This window comes from Salvelinus fontinalis, chromosome 2 (assembly GCF_029448725.1).
Source record: "Salvelinus fontinalis isolate EN_2023a chromosome 2, ASM2944872v1, whole genome shotgun sequence".
In the NCBI taxonomy this organism is placed as follows: Eukaryota; Metazoa; Chordata; class Actinopteri; order Salmoniformes; family Salmonidae; genus Salvelinus; species Salvelinus fontinalis.
Genome location: NC_074666.1, coordinates 95,114,068 through 95,133,162, shown reverse-complemented (window position 1 = coordinate 95,133,162; position 19,095 = coordinate 95,114,068). Strand labels below are relative to the sequence as shown.

Genomic DNA, 19,095 nt, shown 5'->3' with positions numbered 1-19,095 from the left:
GTGCTACCGAGGACAGATGATTTTTACGTGCTTCAGCACTCGATGGTCCCGTTCTGTGAGCTGGTGTGGCCTACCACTTCGAAGCTCAGCCGTTGTTGCTCCATGACTGTTTCCACTTCACAATAACAGCGCTTACAGTTGAATCGGGGCAGCTCTAGCAGGGTATGACGGTGCCACGTTGAAAGTCACTGAGCTCTTCAGTAAGGCCATCGACTAATTTGAAGGGGTGTCCACATACTGCTGTATTTACAGTGTATCTCTACTTAACTACGCTGCACATCTTCATGCAAAGCTCGTTCCGTTACTGGACGGCGGGGTTGCCGCGGTTTCCCTACTGGACGGCGGGGTTGCCGCGGTTTCCCTACTGGACGGCGGGTTTGCCGCGGTTTCCCTACTGGACGGCGGGGTTGCCGCGGTTTCCCTACTGGACGGCGGGGTTGCCGCGGTTTCCCTGCGGGACGGCGGGGTTGCCGCGGTTTCCCTGCGGGACGGCGGGGTTGCCGCGGTTTCCCTGAAATTTAGCTACTTTGAAATCGATGTGAAAATGTATTGGTTGCAGGTTTTTCGGACTACTTCTAAATTGCACCGCGGTCGCCATGGCATTTCTCAACAACAACAACAAAAATATATATTTCACTGTGACCTGCTGACTATCAGAGAATCAGGCCAAAGATGTTTATAACTAATCCAAGAGAGACCACAACTTGTGGTTTGCAATGGGAACAAATGAGTCATAGTTGGCAAGGAGGGAGGCAGAGCAAAGCACGAGCTCAAAAGATCCTATTGGCTCATTTTAGCGTGTATTTGCATATTGTCATTAGGAAACGCCTACTCTGAAGTGCAGGTGTGCAAAAACTAAATTCGCCTTTGCACTTTTTGGAAACATTGGCAAATGGTAAAGTCAACTAAACTCAGTCCCCTCTGTTCATAACTGATTCTAGTTTGGGGAACAGAAAACTGTATGGAGATCAAACGTTTCATCGACGAGAACATTTGCAGAATGTCGTCTACAAATCCACCCCGCTCCATCTTCTCCCACTGGGCTTCCTCTCAGCACCATATTTGGTAGTGAGAGGAAATGCCGACCGGATGCTTCACATTTATACATCCGGTGAAATATCTGGCTCATTGTTCTATCTGTGATCAGGCAGTGAGGTCAGCTGTTGCTGAGTGAGTGGTGGGGAAGGGGAGGGCCGTAGGGGTGTGTCAGAGTTTCGAAACCCAGAAGTGCAAAATCGCAAGACTTCCTGGAACGCTTTTGAAACAGACCAAGCAGACCAGACAGGTTTGGGGTTTGAGAAGTCAATAAAAATAAGTGAACAATTCTGCCTTTAGTTGTTAATTTTCTCAATCTAAAGACGCAACCTAGATTTGAATTTATGTCTTAAGTAGTTGAACATGTTATTTCTCCAACCTCATAAAAGTGACAAACTGACACGTTTTCATTTTTGGCCAAAAAATACTTTATGGGCCTCCCGAGTGGCGCAGCGGTCTTAGGGCACTGCATCGCACTACAACTGCGTCGTCCGGGTTAGGGGAGGGTTTGACCGGTGGAATTTCCTTGGCTCACTAAGCTCTAGCAACTCCTTGTGGCGGGCCCGGGCGCCTGCAAGCTGACCTGCTTTGTCAGTTGAATGGGTTTTCCTCCGACACATTAGTGCGGCTGGCTTCCGGGGTAAAACAAGCAATGTGTTAAGAAGTAGCGTGGCTTGGCGGGTCATGTTACGGAGGACGCATGACTTGACCTTCAACCTCTCCCGAGCTCGTTGGGGAGTTGAGACAAGATCGTAACTACTAATGGGATATCATGAAATTGGGGCGAAAAAAGGGGGTAAAAACCCTTTTATATGGAAGGAGTGCCTTTTGATTTGACGGCCTGCACATGCGCGAAATGACCGTTAAACCTGATGACATGTTTCTGCGTATCAGCTTAGCTAGCCAATGTCGCAATGACATCACCTACAAGCATGAGCTTGGATTTGTATTGGAAAAGCAGTTCCTGCCCGTCTTCAGACTGTCTTTGGGTGTGTGTTGAGAGAGCGCTGCAGCTGAGTCACCTGAGTGAGAGTAGACATTTGCTGCCTTCACATGCTAGTCGGAACTAGGAAACTCTGAAATGTCCGACTTGCTAACTGGTTGTAGTTATACACGTGCCTCGTTCAATCAATCAGCAAGTCGGACGTTTCCGAGTTTCCAATTCCGACTAGCATGTGAACAGCAGATGCACGTCCTGACAACGTTTTACCAGTTTTAGTTAGGCTGTTTTTAGTTTGTCATTATGGAGACATCTTTTTCCAACCCTTTTTCCATTAAACAAATTAACGCGCTAGAACTGATGCACATTAAGAAATAACACGACAAAGCACTGGAAAACCACTAGGCACACTAGATACATTCGCTTGGGAACAGTCCAGGGGCCTCTGTTATGGGGAACAGTCCAGGGGCCTCTGTTATGGGGAACAGTCCAGGGGCCTCTGTTATGGGGAACAGTCCAGGGGCCTCTGTTATGGGGAACAGTCCAGGGGCCTCTGTTATGTGGAACAGTCCAGGGGCCTCTGTTAATGGGGAACAGTCCAGGGGCCTCTGTTAATGGGGAACAGTCCAGGGGCCTCTGTTATGGGGAACAGTCCAGGGGCCTCTGTTATGGGGAACAGTCCAGGGGCCTCTGTTATGGGGAACAGTCCAGGGGCCTCTGTTATGGGGAACAGTCCAGGGGCCTCTGTTAATGGGGAAACAGTCCACCGTGAAACTGACATAATGAAGAATGTGAAGAATGATACATTTGCAGCTGTTGGCCATCCAGTAGCCTATTCAGCTAGCTACAGTGGGATCTTCAACATAGCCTAGCATTCAGCTAGCTACAGTGGGATCTTCAACCTAGCCTAGCCTAGCTTCCTCAGATTTTCCAGCTCATTATAAACACTTCTCTGGTCTGTTCAACTATAACCAGGACATTTCACTACTCACTTTAACTAGCTGGCTAATCCCTGTTAGTATGTTACCTAGCTTAGCATTCAGGTAGCTACAGTGGGATCTTCAACCTAGCTTAGCATTCAGATAGCTACAGTGGGATCTTCAACCTAGCTTAGCATTCAGATAGCTACAGTGGGATTTTCAACCTAGCTTAGCATTCAGATAGCTACAGTGGGATTTTCAACCTAGCTTAGCATTCAGATAGCTACAGTGGGATCTTCAACCTAGCTTAGCATTCAGATAGCTACAGTGGGATCTTCAACCTAGCTTAGCATTCAGATAGCTACAGTGGGATCAACCTAACCTAGCCTAGCTTCCTCAGATTCTCCATCTCATTATAAACACTACTCTGGTCTGTTCAACTATAACCAGGATAGTTCACTACTCACTTTAACTAGCTGGCTAATCCCTGTCTCTCTGTTAGTACGTTAGCTAGGGATAGCTTCATTTAACAGCTGTACTTTTGTCACTGTAATGTAGGCTGGTTTAACAAGTAAAACATTGACTTGGGAAATCCCCAAGGGCTTGACCACAGCTACCAGTGGATGGGTCAGATAAAAGTCTGGATGATTCCCATTGACAGTGTGTTTGTGTCTAGGTGCTGTTTGTGCAGAAGTTGGTGGCCTTCTCCTCTCTGCCCCTCCAGACGCTGCAGGTGGAGAGGAAACATGACATCTACTTTACAGACTCCAAGATATACGCTCAGTTCAGGTACCCTGCTCTCCTCCCCCTGGACCTCTCTCCTCTTCCTCCTGAACCTCTCTCCTCTTCCTCCTGGCCCTCTCTTCTCTCCTGTCCTCCTCCTGGCCCTCTCTTCTCTCCTGTCCTCTTCCTGAACCTCTCTCCTCTCCTGTCCTCTTCCTGAACCTCTCTCCTATCCCTCTCTCCTCTCCTGTCCTCCTCCTGGCCCTCTCTCCTCTCCTGTCCTCCTCCTATCCCTCTCTCCTCTCCTCTCCTGTCCTCCTCCTATCCCTCTCTCCTCTCCTCTCCTGTCCTCCTCCTATCCCTCTCTCCTCTCCTCTCCTGTCCTCCTCCTATCCCTCTCTCCTCTCCTCTCCTGTCCTCCTCCTATCCCTCTCTCCTCTCCTCTCCTGTCCTCCTCCTATCCCTCTCTCCTCTCCTCTCCTGTCCTCCTCCTATCCCTCTCTCCTCTCCTGTCCTCCTCCTATCCCTCTCTCCTCTCCTGTCCTCCTCCTATCCCTCTCTCCTCTCCTGTCCTCCTCCTATCCCTCTCTCCTCTCCTCTCCTGTCCTCCTCCTATCCCTCTCTCCTCTCCTCTCCTGTCCTCCTCCTATCCCTCTCTCCTCTCCTCCCCTGTCCTCCTCCTATCCCTCTCTCCTCTCCTCTCCTGTCCTCCTCCTATCCCTCTCTATCTACTATCAGTCTCTGTCTGTCTCTTCCTCATGTCTCTCTCTGTCTCTGCCTGTAGGACACTGCTGCTGTCTGAGTGTCCTGTGTGTCCAGAGTCTAAAGTCTTCTCAAAGTTTGAGGAGTTGGAGCAGCACATGAGGAAACAACATGAACTCTTCTGTTGTAAACTCTGTACCAAACACCTGCAGGTAGGTTACCTGTCTGTCTGTTATACCTGTCTGTACCAAACACCTGCAGGTAGGTTACCTGTCTGTCTGTTATACCTGTCTGTACCAAACACCTGCAGGTAGGTTACCTGTCTGTTATACCTGTCTGTACCAAACACCTGCAGGTAGGTTACCTGTCTGTTATACCTGTCTGTACCAAACACCTGCAGGTAGGTTACCTGTCTGTTATACCTGTCTGTACCAAACACCTGCAGGTAGGTTACCTGTCTGTTATACCTGTCTGTACCAAACACCTGCAGGTAGGTTACCTGTCTGTTCTACCTGTCTGTACCAAACACCTGCAGGTAGGTTACCTGTCTGTTCTACCTGTCTGTACCAAACACCTGCAGGTAGGTTACCTGTCTGTTCTACCTGTCTGTACCAAACACCTGCAGGTAGGTTACCTGTCTGTCTGACATGTATGTAACCTGTTCCCACCAGATCTTCTCCCATGAGAGGAAGTGGTATAACAGGAAGGATCTGGCACGTCACCGTACCAACGGTGACCCCGATGACACGTCTCACCGCGGACACCCGCTCTGCAAGTTCTGCGACGACCGTTACCTTGACAACGACGAGCTGCTGAAACATCTCCGTAGAGACCATTACTTCTGTCACTTCTGTGATGCTGACGGAGCTCAGGAGTACTACAGGTACACACACACACACACACACACACACACACACACACACACACACACACACACACACACACCCCTGTATCTGTCCTAAGCATGTTGTACCCCCCCTTCTCTCCACAGTGACTACCAATACCTGAGCGAACACTTCCGGGAGGCCCACTACCTGTGTGAGGAGGGGCGCTGTGCTACGGAGCAGTTCACCCACGCCTTCAGGAGCCAGATCGACTACAAGGCCCACAAGGCCTCGGCACACAGCAAGAACCGGGCCGAAGCACGACAGAACCGACACATAGACCTGCAGTTCAACTTTGCCCCGCGCCAGACCCGACGGAACGATGGTGAGACTGGATACTGTGCTTTCTGTCGTAAAAAAAACTGGATTTCAGGCCTGCTTGGTAACAACAGACTGTGTGTGTTCGTTCAAGGAGGCATGGTATCTGGAGAGGACTATGAGGAGGCGAGGTCGGGTCGGGGGGGGAGAGGACGGAGCCAAGGGAGCCAACAGAACACCAGAGGTAGCTGGAGATACAACCGGTCAGTATGACATCATCACTATGAGACCACCATGACATCACACTAATCAACTTTAAGTAACGTCAAACCATTTGATTTCAGTTCATTTGTCCAAAACATTGCTGGGTTGCCCCCATTACTCTCATTGATTTCTAGCTAGCGGTGGCTAATGTTAGCTGATCACTCTCAAGACATGCTAACCTCTCACCATTACAATAACATAGGAAGTTAGCATACCTCCAAGACATGCTAACCTCTCACCATTACAATAACAGGGGAGGTTAGCATTTTATATCATACCCCCAAGACATGCTAACCTCTCACCATTACAATAACAGGGGAGGTTAGCATTTTATATCATACCCCCAAGACATGCTAACCTCTCACCATTACAATGACAGGGGAGGTTTTATATCATACCCCGAAGACATGCTAACCTCTCACCATTACAATAACAGGGGAGGTTAGCATTTTATATCATAACCCCAAGACATGCTAATCTCTCACCATCACAATAACAGGGGAGGTTAGCATTTTATATCATACCCCCAAGACATGCTAACCTCTCACCATTACAATAACAGGGGAGGTTAGCATACCCCCAAGACATGCTAACCTCTCACCATTACAATAACAGGGGAGGTTAGAATTTTATATCATACCCCCAAGACATGCTAACCTCTCACCATTACAATAACAGGGGAGGTTAACATTTTATATCATACCACCAAGACATGCTAACCTCTCACCATTACAATAACAGGGGAGGTTAGCATTTTATATCACAACCCCAAGACATGCTAACCTCTCACCATTACAATAACAGGGGAGGTTAGCATTTTATATCATAAACCCAAGACATGCTAACCTCTCACCATTACAATAACAGGGGAGGTTAGCATTTTATATCATAACCCCAAGACATGCTAATCTCTCACCATTACAATAACAGGGGAGGTTAGCATTTTATATCATACCCCCAAGACATGCTAACCTCTCACCATTACAATAACAGGGGAGGTTAGCATACCCCCAAGACATGCTAACCTCTCACCATTACAATAACAGGGGAGGTTAGAATTTTATATCATACCCCCAAGACATGCTAACCTCTCACCATTACAATAACAGGGGAGGTTAGCATTTTATATCATACCCCCAAGACATGCTAACCTCTCACCATTACAATAACAGGGGAGGTTAGCATTTTATATCACACGCCCAAGATATGCTAACCTCTCACCATTACAATAACAGGGGAGGTTAGCATTTTATATCATAACCCCAAGACATGCTAATCTCTCACCATTACAATAACAGGGGAGGTTAGCATTTTATATCATAACCCCAAGACATGCTAATCTCTCACCATTACAATAACAGGGGAGGTTAGCATTTTATATCATAACCCCAAGACATGCTAACCTCTCACCATTACAATAACAGGGGAGGTTAGCATTTTATATCATAACCCCAAGACATGCTAACCTCTCACCATTACAATAACAGGGGAGGTTAGCATTTTATATCATACCCTCAAGACATGCTAACCTCTCACCATTACAATAACAGGGGAGGTTAGCATACCCCCAAGACATGCTAACCTCTCACCATTACAATAACAGGGGAGGTTAGAATTTTATATCATACCCCCAAGACATGCTAACCTCTCACCATTACAATAACAGAGGAGGTTAGCATTTTATATCATACCCCCAAGACATGCTAACCTCTCACCATTACAATAACAGGGGAGGTTAACATTTTATATCATACCACCAAGACATGCTAACCTCTCACCATTACAATAACAGGGGAGGTTAGCATTTTATATCACAACCCCAAGACATGCTAACCTCTCACCATTACAATAACAGGGGAGGTTAGCATTTTATATCATAAACCCAAGACATGCTAACCTCTCACCATTACAATAACAGGGGAGGTTAGCATTTTATATCATAACCCCAAGACATGCTAATCTCTCACCATTACAATAACAGGGGAGGTTAGCATTTTATATCATACCCCCAAGACATGCTAACCTCTCACCATTACAATAACAGGGGAGGTTAGCATACCCCCAAGACATGCTAACCTCTCACCATTACAATAACAGGGGAGGTTAGAATTTTATATCATACCCCCAAGACATGCTAACCTCTCACCATTACAATAACAGGGGAGGTTAGCATTTTATATCATACCCCCAAGACATGCTAACCTCTCACCATTACAATAACAGGGGAGGTTAGCATTTTATATCACACGCCCAAGATATGCTAACCTCTCACCATTACAATAACAGGGGAGGTTAGCATTTTATATCATAACCCCAAGACATGCTAATCTCTCACCATTACAATAACAGGGGAGGTTAGCATTTTATATCATAACCCCAAGACATGCTAACCTCTCACCATTACAATAACAAAGGAGGTTAGCATTTTATATCATACCCCCAAGACATGCTAACCTCTCACCATTACAATAAGAGGGGAGGTTAGCATTTTATATCATAACCCCAAGACATGCTAATCTCTCACCATTACAATAACAGGGGAGGTTAGCATTTTATATCATACCCCCAAGACATGCTAACCTCTCACCATTACAATAACAGGGGAGGTTAGCATACCCCCAAGACATGTTAACCTCTCACCATTACAATAACAGGGGAGGTTAGAATTTTATATCATACCCCCAAGACATGCTAACCTCTCACCATTACAATAACAGAGGAGGTTAGCATTTTATATCATACCCCCAAGACATGCTAACCTCTCACCATTACAATAAGAGGGGAGGTTAGCATTTTATATCATAACCCCAAGACATGCTAATCTCTCACCATTACAATAACAGGGGAGGTTAGCATTTTATATCATAACCCCAAGACATGCTAACCTCTCACCATTACAATAACAGGGGAGGTTAGCATTTTATATCATACCCCCAAGACATGCTAACCTCTCACCATTACAATAACAGGGGAGGTTAGCATACCCCCAAGACATGCTAACCTCTCACCATTACAATAACAGGGGAGGTTAGAATTTTATATCATACCCCCAAGACATGCTAACCTCTCACCATTACAATAACAGAGGAGGTTAGCATTTTATATCATACCCCCAAGACATGCTAACCTCTCACCATTACAATAACAGGGGAGGTTAGCATTTTATATCATAAACCCAAGACATGCTAACCTCTCACCATTACAATAACAGGGGAGGTTAGCATTTTATATCATAACCCCAAGACATGCTAATCTCTCACCATTACAATAACAGGGGAGGTTAGCATTTTATATCATACCCCCAAGACATGCTAACCTCTCACCATTACAATAACAGGGGAGGTTAGCATACCCCCAAGACATGCTAACCTCTCACCATTACAATAACAGGGGAGGTTAGAATTTTATATCATACCCCCAAGACATGCTAACCTCTCACCATTACAATAACAGGGGAGGTTAGCATTTTATATCATACCCCCAAGACATGCTAACCTCTCACCATTACAATAACAGGGGAGGTTAGCTTTTTATATCACACGCCCAAGATATGCTAACCTCTCACCATTACAATAACAGGGGAGGTTAGCATTTTATATCATAACCCCAAGACATGCTAACCTCTCACCATTACAATAACAGGGGAGGTTAGCTTTTTATATCACACGCCCAAGATATGCTAACCTCTCACCATTACAATAACAGGGGAGGTTAGCATTTTATATCATAACCCCAAGACATGCTAATCTCTCACCATTACAATAACAGGGGAGGTTAGCATTTTATATCATAACCCCAAGACATGCTAACCTCTCACCATTACAATAACAGAGGAGGTTAGCATTTTATATCATACCCCCAAGACATGCTAACCTCTCACCATTACAATAAGAGGGGAGGTTAGCATTTTATATCATAACCCCAAGACATGCTAATCTCTCACCATTACAATAACAGGGGAGGTTAGCATTTTATATCATACCCCCAAGACATGCTAACCTCTCACCATTACAATAACAGGGGAGGTTAGCATACCCCCAAGACATGTTAACCTCTCACCATTACAATAACAGGGGAGGTTAGAATTTTATATCATACCCCCAAGACATGCTAACCTCTCACCATTACAATAACAGAGGAGGTTAGCATTTTATATCATACCCCCAAGACATGCTAACCTCTCACCATTACAATAAGAGGGGAGGTTAGCATTTTATATCATAACCCCAAGACATGCTAATCTCTCACCATTACAATAACAGGGGAGGTTAACATTTTATATCATACCACCAAGACATGCTAACCTCTCACCATTACAATAACAGGGGAGGTTAGCATTTTATATCCTACCCCCAAGACATGCTAACCTCTCACCATTACAATAACAGGGGAGGTTAGCATTTTATATCATAACCCCAAGACATGCTAACCTCTCACCATTACAATAACAGGGGAGGTTAGCATTTTATATCATACCCCCAAGACATGCTAACCTCTCACCATAACAATAACAGGGGAGGTTAGCATTTTATATCATACCCCCAAGACATGCTAACCTCTCACCATTACAATAACAGGAGAGGTTAGCATTTTATATCATAACCCCAAGACATGCTAACCTCTCACCATTACAATAACAGGAGAGGTTAGCATTTGATATCATAACCCCAAGACATGCTAACCTCTCACCATTACAATAACAGGGAAGGTTAGCATTGTATATCATACCCCCAAGACATGCTAACCTCTCACCATTACAATAAGAGGGGAGGTTAGCATTTTATATCATAACCCCAAGACATGCTAATCTCTCACCATTACAATAACAGTGGAGGTTAGCATACCCCCAAGACATGCTAACCTCTTACCATTACAATAACAGGGGAGGTTAGCATTTTATATCACACGCCCAAGACATGCTAACCTCTCACCATTACAATAACAGGGGAGGTTAGCATTTTATATCATACCCCCAAGACATGCTAACCTCTCACCATTACAATAACAGGAGAGGTTAGCATTTTATATCATACCCCCAAGACATGCTAACCTCTCACCATTACAATAACAGGAGAGGTTAGCATTTTATATCATAACCCCAAGACATGCTAACCACTCACCATTACAATAACAGGGGAGGTTAGCATTTTATATCATACCCCCAAGACATGCTAACCTCTCACCATTACAATAACAGGGGAGGTTAGCATACCCCCAAGACATGCTAACCTCTCACCATTACAATAACAGGGGAGGTTAGAATTTTATATCATACCCCCAAGACATGCTAACCTCTCACCATTACAATAACAGGGGAGGTTAGCATTTTATATCATACCCCCAAGACATGCTAACCTCTCACCATTACAATAACAGGAGAGGTTAGCATTTTATATCATACCCCCAAGACATGCTAACCTCTCACCATTACAATAACAGGAGAGGTTAGCATTTTATATCATACCCCCAAGACATGCTAACCTCTCACCATTACAATAACAGGGGAGGTTAGCATTTTATATCATACCTCCAAGACATGCTAACCTCTCACCATTACAATAACAGGGGAGGTTAGCATTTTATATCACACGCCCAATATATGCTAACCTCTCACCATTACAATAACAGGGGAGGTTAGCATTTTATATCATACCCCCAAGACATGCTAACCTCTCACCATTACAATAACAGGGGAGGTTAGCATGTTATATCATACCCCCAAGACATGCTAACCTCTCACCATTACAATAACAGGGGAGGTTAGCATTTTATATCATACCCCTAAGACATGCTAACCCACCTCTCACCCACAGACACAAACAAACATTATAATAAACACGTAGCCTTAGCTTCACCATCTCAGTTAGCTAGCTAGTTAACTAGCAAGCTAGACTGTTGGTTTATAAAAACCTAAGAAAGTTATGAATTTATCATGCATTTAAATAGACTGCTAATGTAGCCATCTAGCCAGGCTAATGTTGCTAACTAGCTAACCATGAGCAGGCTAGCTAGGTAACAGGCGTTTTCAATTAAAAACTTGCTCCAGACAGTTTACAGAATTTAAACAACTTTAGCCAATTTATTAATTACTACATTTGGCTAACACTAGTTAATCCAGAGATTCTTACCTTTGCCTCGGCAGTGGCGTCCATTTCATCACGGCCCTGGTGAGTGACGTGAAGCTCGAGACGGGCGTTTCTAGTTTCTGTACGATAGCCACATTAGCAGCTAACTAGCATTTAATTTCTTTGGGTTGTAAATACAGGCGACTATTATATTGATAAAAGTCACCTTGTCTTAGAGATTTACACGGTTATCAAAACGTCTCGTATCCACCGTGGATAAAAATGAATTGTGGATAAACGATTGGAACCGTTTGCGTGTTTCACCAGTGTTTTATGACTCTGTGATCGACTATAATGACTGACGCTGTGTTTTTGGTAGTGAGGAGGAGGACAGGGAGTTGGCAGTAGCAGTCCGAGCCTCTATGATGCAGCAGAGGAGACAGGAGGACAGAGGAGGAGACACCCAGGAGAGGAGTGGAGCGCCCAAACACCGCAAAGAGGAGAGGCCGGAGCGCGTGGAGAGGCCGGAGCGGGTGGAGAGGCCGGAGCGGGTGGAGAGGCCGGAGCGGGTGGAGAGGCCGGAGCGGGTGGAGAGGCCGGAGCGGGTGGAGAGGCCGGAGCGGGTGGAGAGGCCGGAGCGGGTGGAGAGGCCGGAGCGGGTGGAGAGGCCGGAGCGGGTGGAGAGGCCGGAGCGGCCGGAGACTGAGGAGAGACACAGGAGTGTTCCTCTTAAACCTACAGCAGAAGCTCCCCCAGTGAGGACCATGAAGAGTAACCCTCTGACAGGAGACGACTTCCCAGCTCTCCTAGGGGCTGCAGCACCCTCGCTGAGGTACAGACACACACACACACACACACACACACACACACACACACACACACACACACACACACACACACACACACACACACACACACACACACACCCCAAGGTGAATGTGTATACCAGCCGTGTTATCATTAATGTGTATATTACACTGTAAAGCCCCCCCCCCCCCACCCCAGGTCTCTCTGTAGTGATGTATATTATAGGTATATATATTAATGTGTATATTACACTGTAAACCCCCCCCCCAGCCCTCCTGTCCCCCCCCCCAGGTCTCTCTGTAGTGATGTATATTATAGGTATATATATTAATGTGTATATTACACTGTAAAGCCCCCCCCAGCCCTCCTGCCCCCCCCCAGGTCTCTCTGTAGTGATGTATGTTATAGGTATATATATTAATGTGTATATTACACTGTAAAGCCCCCCCCCAGCCCTCCTGTCCCCCCCCCCCCAGGTCTCTCTGTAGTGATGTATGTTATAGGTATATATATTAATGTGTATATTACACTGTAAACCCCCCCCCCAGCCCTCCTGTCCCCCCCCCCAGGTCTCTCTGTAGTGATGTATATTATAGGTATATATATTAATGTGTATATTACACTGTAAAGCCCCAGCCCTCCTGCACCCCCCCAGGTCTCTCTGTAGTGATGTATATTATAGGTATATATATTAATGTGTATATTACACTGTAAAGCCCCCCCCAGCCCTCCTGTCCCCCCCCAGGTCTCTCTGTAGTGATGTATATTATAGGTATATATATTAATGTGTATATTACACTGTAAAGCCCCCCCCCCCCCAGCCCTCCTGCCCCCCCCAGGTCTCTCTGTAGTGATGTATATTATAGGTATATATATTAATGTGTATATTACACTGTAAACCCCCCCCCCAGCCCTCCTGTCCCCCCCCAGGTCTCTCTGTAGTGATGTATGTTATAGGTATATATATTAATGTGTATATTACACTGTAAAGCCCCTGTCCCCCCCAGCCCTCCTGTCCCCCCCCCAGGTCTCTCTGTAGTGATGTATGTTATAGGTATATATATTAATGTGTATATTACACTGTAAAGCCCCCCCCCCCCCCCCGCCCTCCTGTCCCCCCCCCCAGGTCTCTCTGTAGTGATGTATATTATAGGTATATATTTTGTGTGTGTTACACTGTAAAGCCCCCCCCCCCCCCCAGCCCTCCTGTCCCCCCCCAGGTCTCTCTGTAGTGATGTATATATATTGTGTGTGTTACAGTGTAAAGCCCCCCCCAGCCCTGAAGCCTCCGGCCCAGGTCCCTCTGTAGTGATGTATATATATTGTGTGTGTTACAGTGTAAAGCCCCCCCCAGCCCTGAAGCCTCCGGCCCAGGTCTCTCTGTAGTGATGTATATATATTGTGTGTGTTACAGTGTAAAGCCCCCCCCAGCCCTGAAGCCTCCGGCCCAGGTCCCTCTGTAGTGATGTATATTATAGGTATATATATTGTGTGTGTTACAGTGTAAAGCCCCCCCCCAGGTCTCTCTGTAGTGATGTATATATATTGTGTGTGTTACAGTGTAAAGCCCCCCCCAGCCCTGAAGACTCCGGCCCAGGTCTCTCTGTAGTGATGTATATATATTGTGTGTGTTACAGTGTAAAGCCCCCCCCCAGGTCTCTCTGTAGTGATGTATATATATTGTGTGTGTTACAGTGTAAAGCCCCCCCCCAGGTCTCTCTGTAGTGATGTATATATATTGTGTGTGTTACAGTGTAAAGCCCCCCCCAGCCCTGAAGACTCCGGCCCAGGTCCCTCTGAAGGAGGATGACTTCCCCAGTCTATCTGCTGCCAAGGTTACGACCCCCATGACCCCCGCCTACTCCGCCCAACCCAGGAAGCACTCCTCCTTCCAAGAAGAAGACTTCCCCGCCCTGGTCTGTAAGATCCGCCCTCCCAGACCAGCGGGCGGAGCCACCTCAGCCTGGAGCCAAGCCAGTAGCAACAGCACCTCCAGGACGGTCATCCTTCCCTCCTCTTCCTCTAGACCTCCCTCTAACAACCCTCCTCTCCCTCTCCCCGCCGGCCCCCAGCTCCTCTCCTCCTCCTCTTCCTCTCGGAGGAAGAAGCTCCCCGTCCGACGCCCCTCCCCCCCATCTGACGATGACAATTGCGTTGCCAAGACGATGCAGGAGCACCGAGCAGTTCCAACCATGTTGGATATCTCCTCTCTTCTCATCGTCAAAGGACCCTCTAAGTCTGTCCCTACTGCCTCTAAGCCCCTCCCACTGACAGATAAGCGCCTCCCACCAACCTCCAAGCCTTCCCCACCGACAGCTAAGCCCCTCCCACCGACCTCTAAGCCCTCCCCCGTGTCCTCTAACCCCACTCCTATTCCCTCCCCAAGCCCCACATCCAAGACAGCCAAGAAGAAGAAACAGGCCACGCCCACTCCACCATCTGGAAACCAAGTTCCTGTCCTCATGGAAACGGTCTCCAAGGTACAGAAGGAGAACGTTCCGGAGAGCCACGCCTCCAAACCGCCGGTTGCTATGACGACGGCAGCAGTTAAAACCGCTGTAAAAGCGACGGTCAAAGCGAGTGGATTGGCTAACGGCCACCTGGATAAACCAATCACAGTGGCCCCCCTCCCCAAAGCCCAGCCTGAACCCCCCCTGGAGGTAGAAGAGGAGTTCCCTGCCCTCATCTCCAGGAAACCCCCCCCAGGTACAAAACTATTCATATTTACTCAACACAATACATTTATATGGGGGATTTTGTACAGTATTACAGTATCCAGGCTTTAAGTTGGGGTTGTGGATGATAGTAACAGTGATAATGTAGTGATGTTGACCATGCTGTCTCCTCCAGGCTTTAAGTTGGGGTTATGGATGATAGTAACAGTGATAATGTAGTGATGTTGACCATGCTGTTTGTCTCCAGGCTTTAAGTTGGGGTTATGGATGATAGTAGCAGTGATAATGTAGTGATGTTGACCATGCTGTCTCCTCTAGGCTTTAAGTTGGGGTTATGGATGATAGTAACAGTGATAATGTAGTGATGTTGACCATGCTGTCTCCTCCAGGCTTTAAGTTGGGGTTATGGATGATAGTAACAGTGATAATGTAGTGATGTTGACCATGCTGTCTCCTCCAGGCTTTAAGTTGGGGTTATGGATGATAGTAGCAGTGATAATGTAGTGATGTTGACCATGCTGTCTCCTCCAGGCTTTAAGTTGGGGTTATGGATGATAGTAGCAGTGATAATGTAGTGATGTTGACCATGCTGTCTCCTCCAGGCTTTAAGTTGGGGTTATGGATGATAGTAACAGTGATAATGTAGTGATGTTGACCATGCTGTCTCCTCTAGGCTTTAAGTTGGGGTTATGGATGATAGTAACAGTGATAATGTAGTGATGTTGACCATGCTGTCTCCTCCAGGCTTTAAGTTGGGGTTATGGATGATAGTAACAGTGATAATGTAGTGATGTTGACCATGCTGTCTCCTCCAGGCTTTAAGTTGGGGTTATGGAGGATAGTAACAGTGATAATGTAGTGATGTTGACCATGCTGTCTCCTCCAGGCTTTAAGTTGGGGTTATGGATGATAGTAACAGTGATAATGTAGTGATGTTGACCATGCTGTCTCCTCCAGGCTTTAAGTTGGGGTTATGGATGATAGTAGCAGTGATAATGTAGTAATGTTGACCATGCTGTCTCCTCCAGGCTTTAAGTTGGGGTTATGGATGATAGTAACAGTGATAATGTAGTGATGTTGACCATGCTGTCTCCTCCAGGCTTTAAGTTGGGGTTATGGATGATAGTAGCAGTGATAATGTAGTGATGTTGACCATGCTGTCTCCTCCAGGCTTTAAGTTGGGGTTATGGATGATAGTAGCAGTGATAATGTAGTGATGTTGACCATGCTGTCTCCTCCAGGCTTTAAGTTGGGGTTATGGATGATAGTAACAGTGATAATGTAGTGATGTTGACCATGCTGTCTCCTCTAGGCTTTAAGTTGGGGTTATGGATGATAGTAACAGTGATAATGTAGTGATGTTGACCATGCTGTCTCCTCCAGGCTTTAAGTTGGGGTTATGGATGATAGTAACAGTGATAATGTAGTGATGTTGACCATGCTGTCTCCTCCAGGCTTTAAGTTGGGGTTATGGAGGATAGTAACAGTGATAATGTAGTGATGTTGACCATGCTGTCTCCTCCAGGCTTTAAGTTGGGGTTATGGATGATAGTAACAGTGATAATGTAGTGATGTTGACCATGCTGTCTCCTCCAGGCTTTAAGTTGGGGTTATGGATGATAGTAGCAGTGATAATGTAGTAATGTTGACCATGCTGTCTCCTCCAGGCTTTAAGTTGGGGTTATGGATGATAGTAACAGTGATAATGTAGTGATGTTGACCATGCTGTCTCCTCCAGGCTTTAAGTTGGGGTTATGGATGATAGTAACAGTGATAATGTAGTGATGTTGACCATGCTGTCTCCTCCAGGCTTTAAGTTGGGGTTATGGATGATAGTAACAGTGATAATGTAGTGATGTTGACCATGCTGTCTCCTCCAGGCTTTGTTGGGGTTATGGATGATAGTAACAGTGATAATGTAGTGATGTTGACCATGCTGTCTCCTCCAGGCTTTAAGTTGGGGTTATGGATGATAGTAACAGTGATAATGTAGTGATGTTGACCATGCTGTCTCCTCCAGGCTTTAAGTTGGGGTTATGGATGAGAGTAACAGTGATAATGTAGTGATGTTGACCATGCTGTCTCCTCCAGGCTTTAAGTTGGGGTTATGGATGATAGTAGCAGTGATAATGTAGTGATGTTGACCATGCTGTCTCCTCCAGGCTTTAAGTTGGGGTTATGGATGATAGTAGCAGTGATAATGTAGTGATGTTGACCATGCTGTCTCCTCCAGGCTTTAAGTTGGGGTTATGGATGATAGTAGCAGTGATAATGTAGTGATGTTGACCATGCTGTCTCCTCCAGGCTTTAAGTTGGGGTTATGGATGATAGTAACAGTGATAATGTAGTGATGTTGACCATGCTGTCTCCTCCAGGCTTTAAGTTGGGGTTATGGATGATAGTAGCAGTGATAATGTAGTGATGTTGACCATGCTGTCTCCTCCAGGCTTTAAGTTGGGGTTATGGATGATAGTAGCAGTGATAATGTAGTGATGTTGACCATGCTGTCTCCTCCAGGCTTTAAGTTGGGGTTATGGATGATAGTAGCAGGGATAATGTAGTGATGTTGACCATGCTGTCTCCTCCAGGCTTTAAGTTGGGGTTATGGATGATAGTAGCAGTGATAATGTAGTGATGTTGACCATGCTGTCTCCTCCAGGCTTTAAGTTGGGGCTATGGATGATAGTAGCAGTGATAATGTAGTGATGTTGACCATGCTGTCTCCTCCAGGCTTTAAGTTGGGGTTATGGATGATAGTAGCAGTGATAATGTAGTGATGTTGACCATGCTGTCTCCTCCAGGCTTTAAGTTGGGGTTATGGATGATAGTAACAGTGATAATGTAGTGATGTTGACCATGCTGTCTCCTCCAGGCTTTAAGTTGGGGTTATGGATGATAGTAACAGTGATAATGTAGTGATGTTGAACATGCTGTCTCCTCCAGGCTTTAAGTTGGGGTTATGGATGATAGTAGCAGTGATAATGTAGTGATGTTGACCATGCTGTCTCCTCCAGGCTTTAAGTTGGGGTTATGGATGAGAGTAACAGTGATAATGTAGTGATGTTGACCATGCTGTCTCCTCCAGGCTTTAAGTTAGGGTTATGGATGAGAGTAACAGTGATAATGTAGTGATGTTGACCATGCTGTCTCCTCCAGGCTTTAAGTTGGGGTTATGGATGATAGTAGCAGTGATAATGTAGTGATGTTGACCATGCTGTCTCCTCCAGGCTTCAAGTTGGGGTTATGGATGATAGTAGCAGTGATAATGTAGTGATGTTGACCATGCTGTCTCCTCCAGGCTTTAAGTTGGGGTTATGGATGATAGTAGCAGTGATAATGTAGTGATGTTGACCATGCTGTCTCCTCCAGGCTTTAAGTTGGGGTTATGGATGATAGTAACAGTGATAATGTAGTGATGTTGACCATGCTGTCTCCTCCAGGCTTTAAGTTGGGGTTATGGATGATAGTAGCAGTGATAATGTAGTGATGTTGCCCATGCTGTCTCCTCCAGGCTTTAAGAGTTCCTTCGTCCTGAAGAGTTCTGGCCCCCCCAGCAACCTGTCCCCACCTCCCCCAGGCCAGGGCAGCGCCCCCCCGCCCAGTAAGCCCCCCCCAGGGTTTACCGGCATCCCCCTCAACAGCAACGTGGTGGAGCCTGCCCCCCCTGCATCCAGCCCCCGGTGAGACAGACCAACCATCACATCACCTTTACAGACCAACCATTACATCACCTATACAGACCAACCATTACATCACCTATACAGACCAACCATCACCTATACAGACCAACCATCACCTATACAGACCAACCATTACCTATAC

At 46.2% G+C, this 19,095-nt stretch overlaps 1 protein-coding gene across 3 annotated transcripts in view; it reads left to right on the top strand.

Moving 5' to 3' along the window:
• The window catches only part of LOC129832312 (E3 ubiquitin-protein ligase ZNF598-like), a 28,676-nt gene that overhangs the window by 1,830 nt on the left and 7,751 nt on the right, over window positions 1-19,095 (top strand). For 2 of the 3 annotated variants that reach the window (XM_055896286.1, XM_055896305.1), the window contains exons 2-9: window positions 3,572-3,684; window positions 4,403-4,532; window positions 4,992-5,203; window positions 5,312-5,529; window positions 5,617-5,725; window positions 12,171-12,623; window positions 14,352-15,304; window positions 18,785-18,953. In XM_055896286.1, the coding sequence (XP_055752261.1) occupies window positions 3,572-3,684; window positions 4,403-4,532; window positions 4,992-5,203; window positions 5,312-5,529; window positions 5,617-5,725; window positions 12,171-12,623; window positions 14,352-15,304; window positions 18,785-18,953 (2,357 nt within the window). The remainder of the gene's footprint in view (window positions 1-3,571; window positions 3,685-4,402; window positions 4,533-4,991; window positions 5,204-5,311; window positions 5,530-5,616; window positions 5,726-12,170; window positions 12,624-14,351; window positions 15,305-18,784; window positions 18,954-19,095) is intronic. The other variant, XM_055896295.1, reaches the window with a different exon arrangement.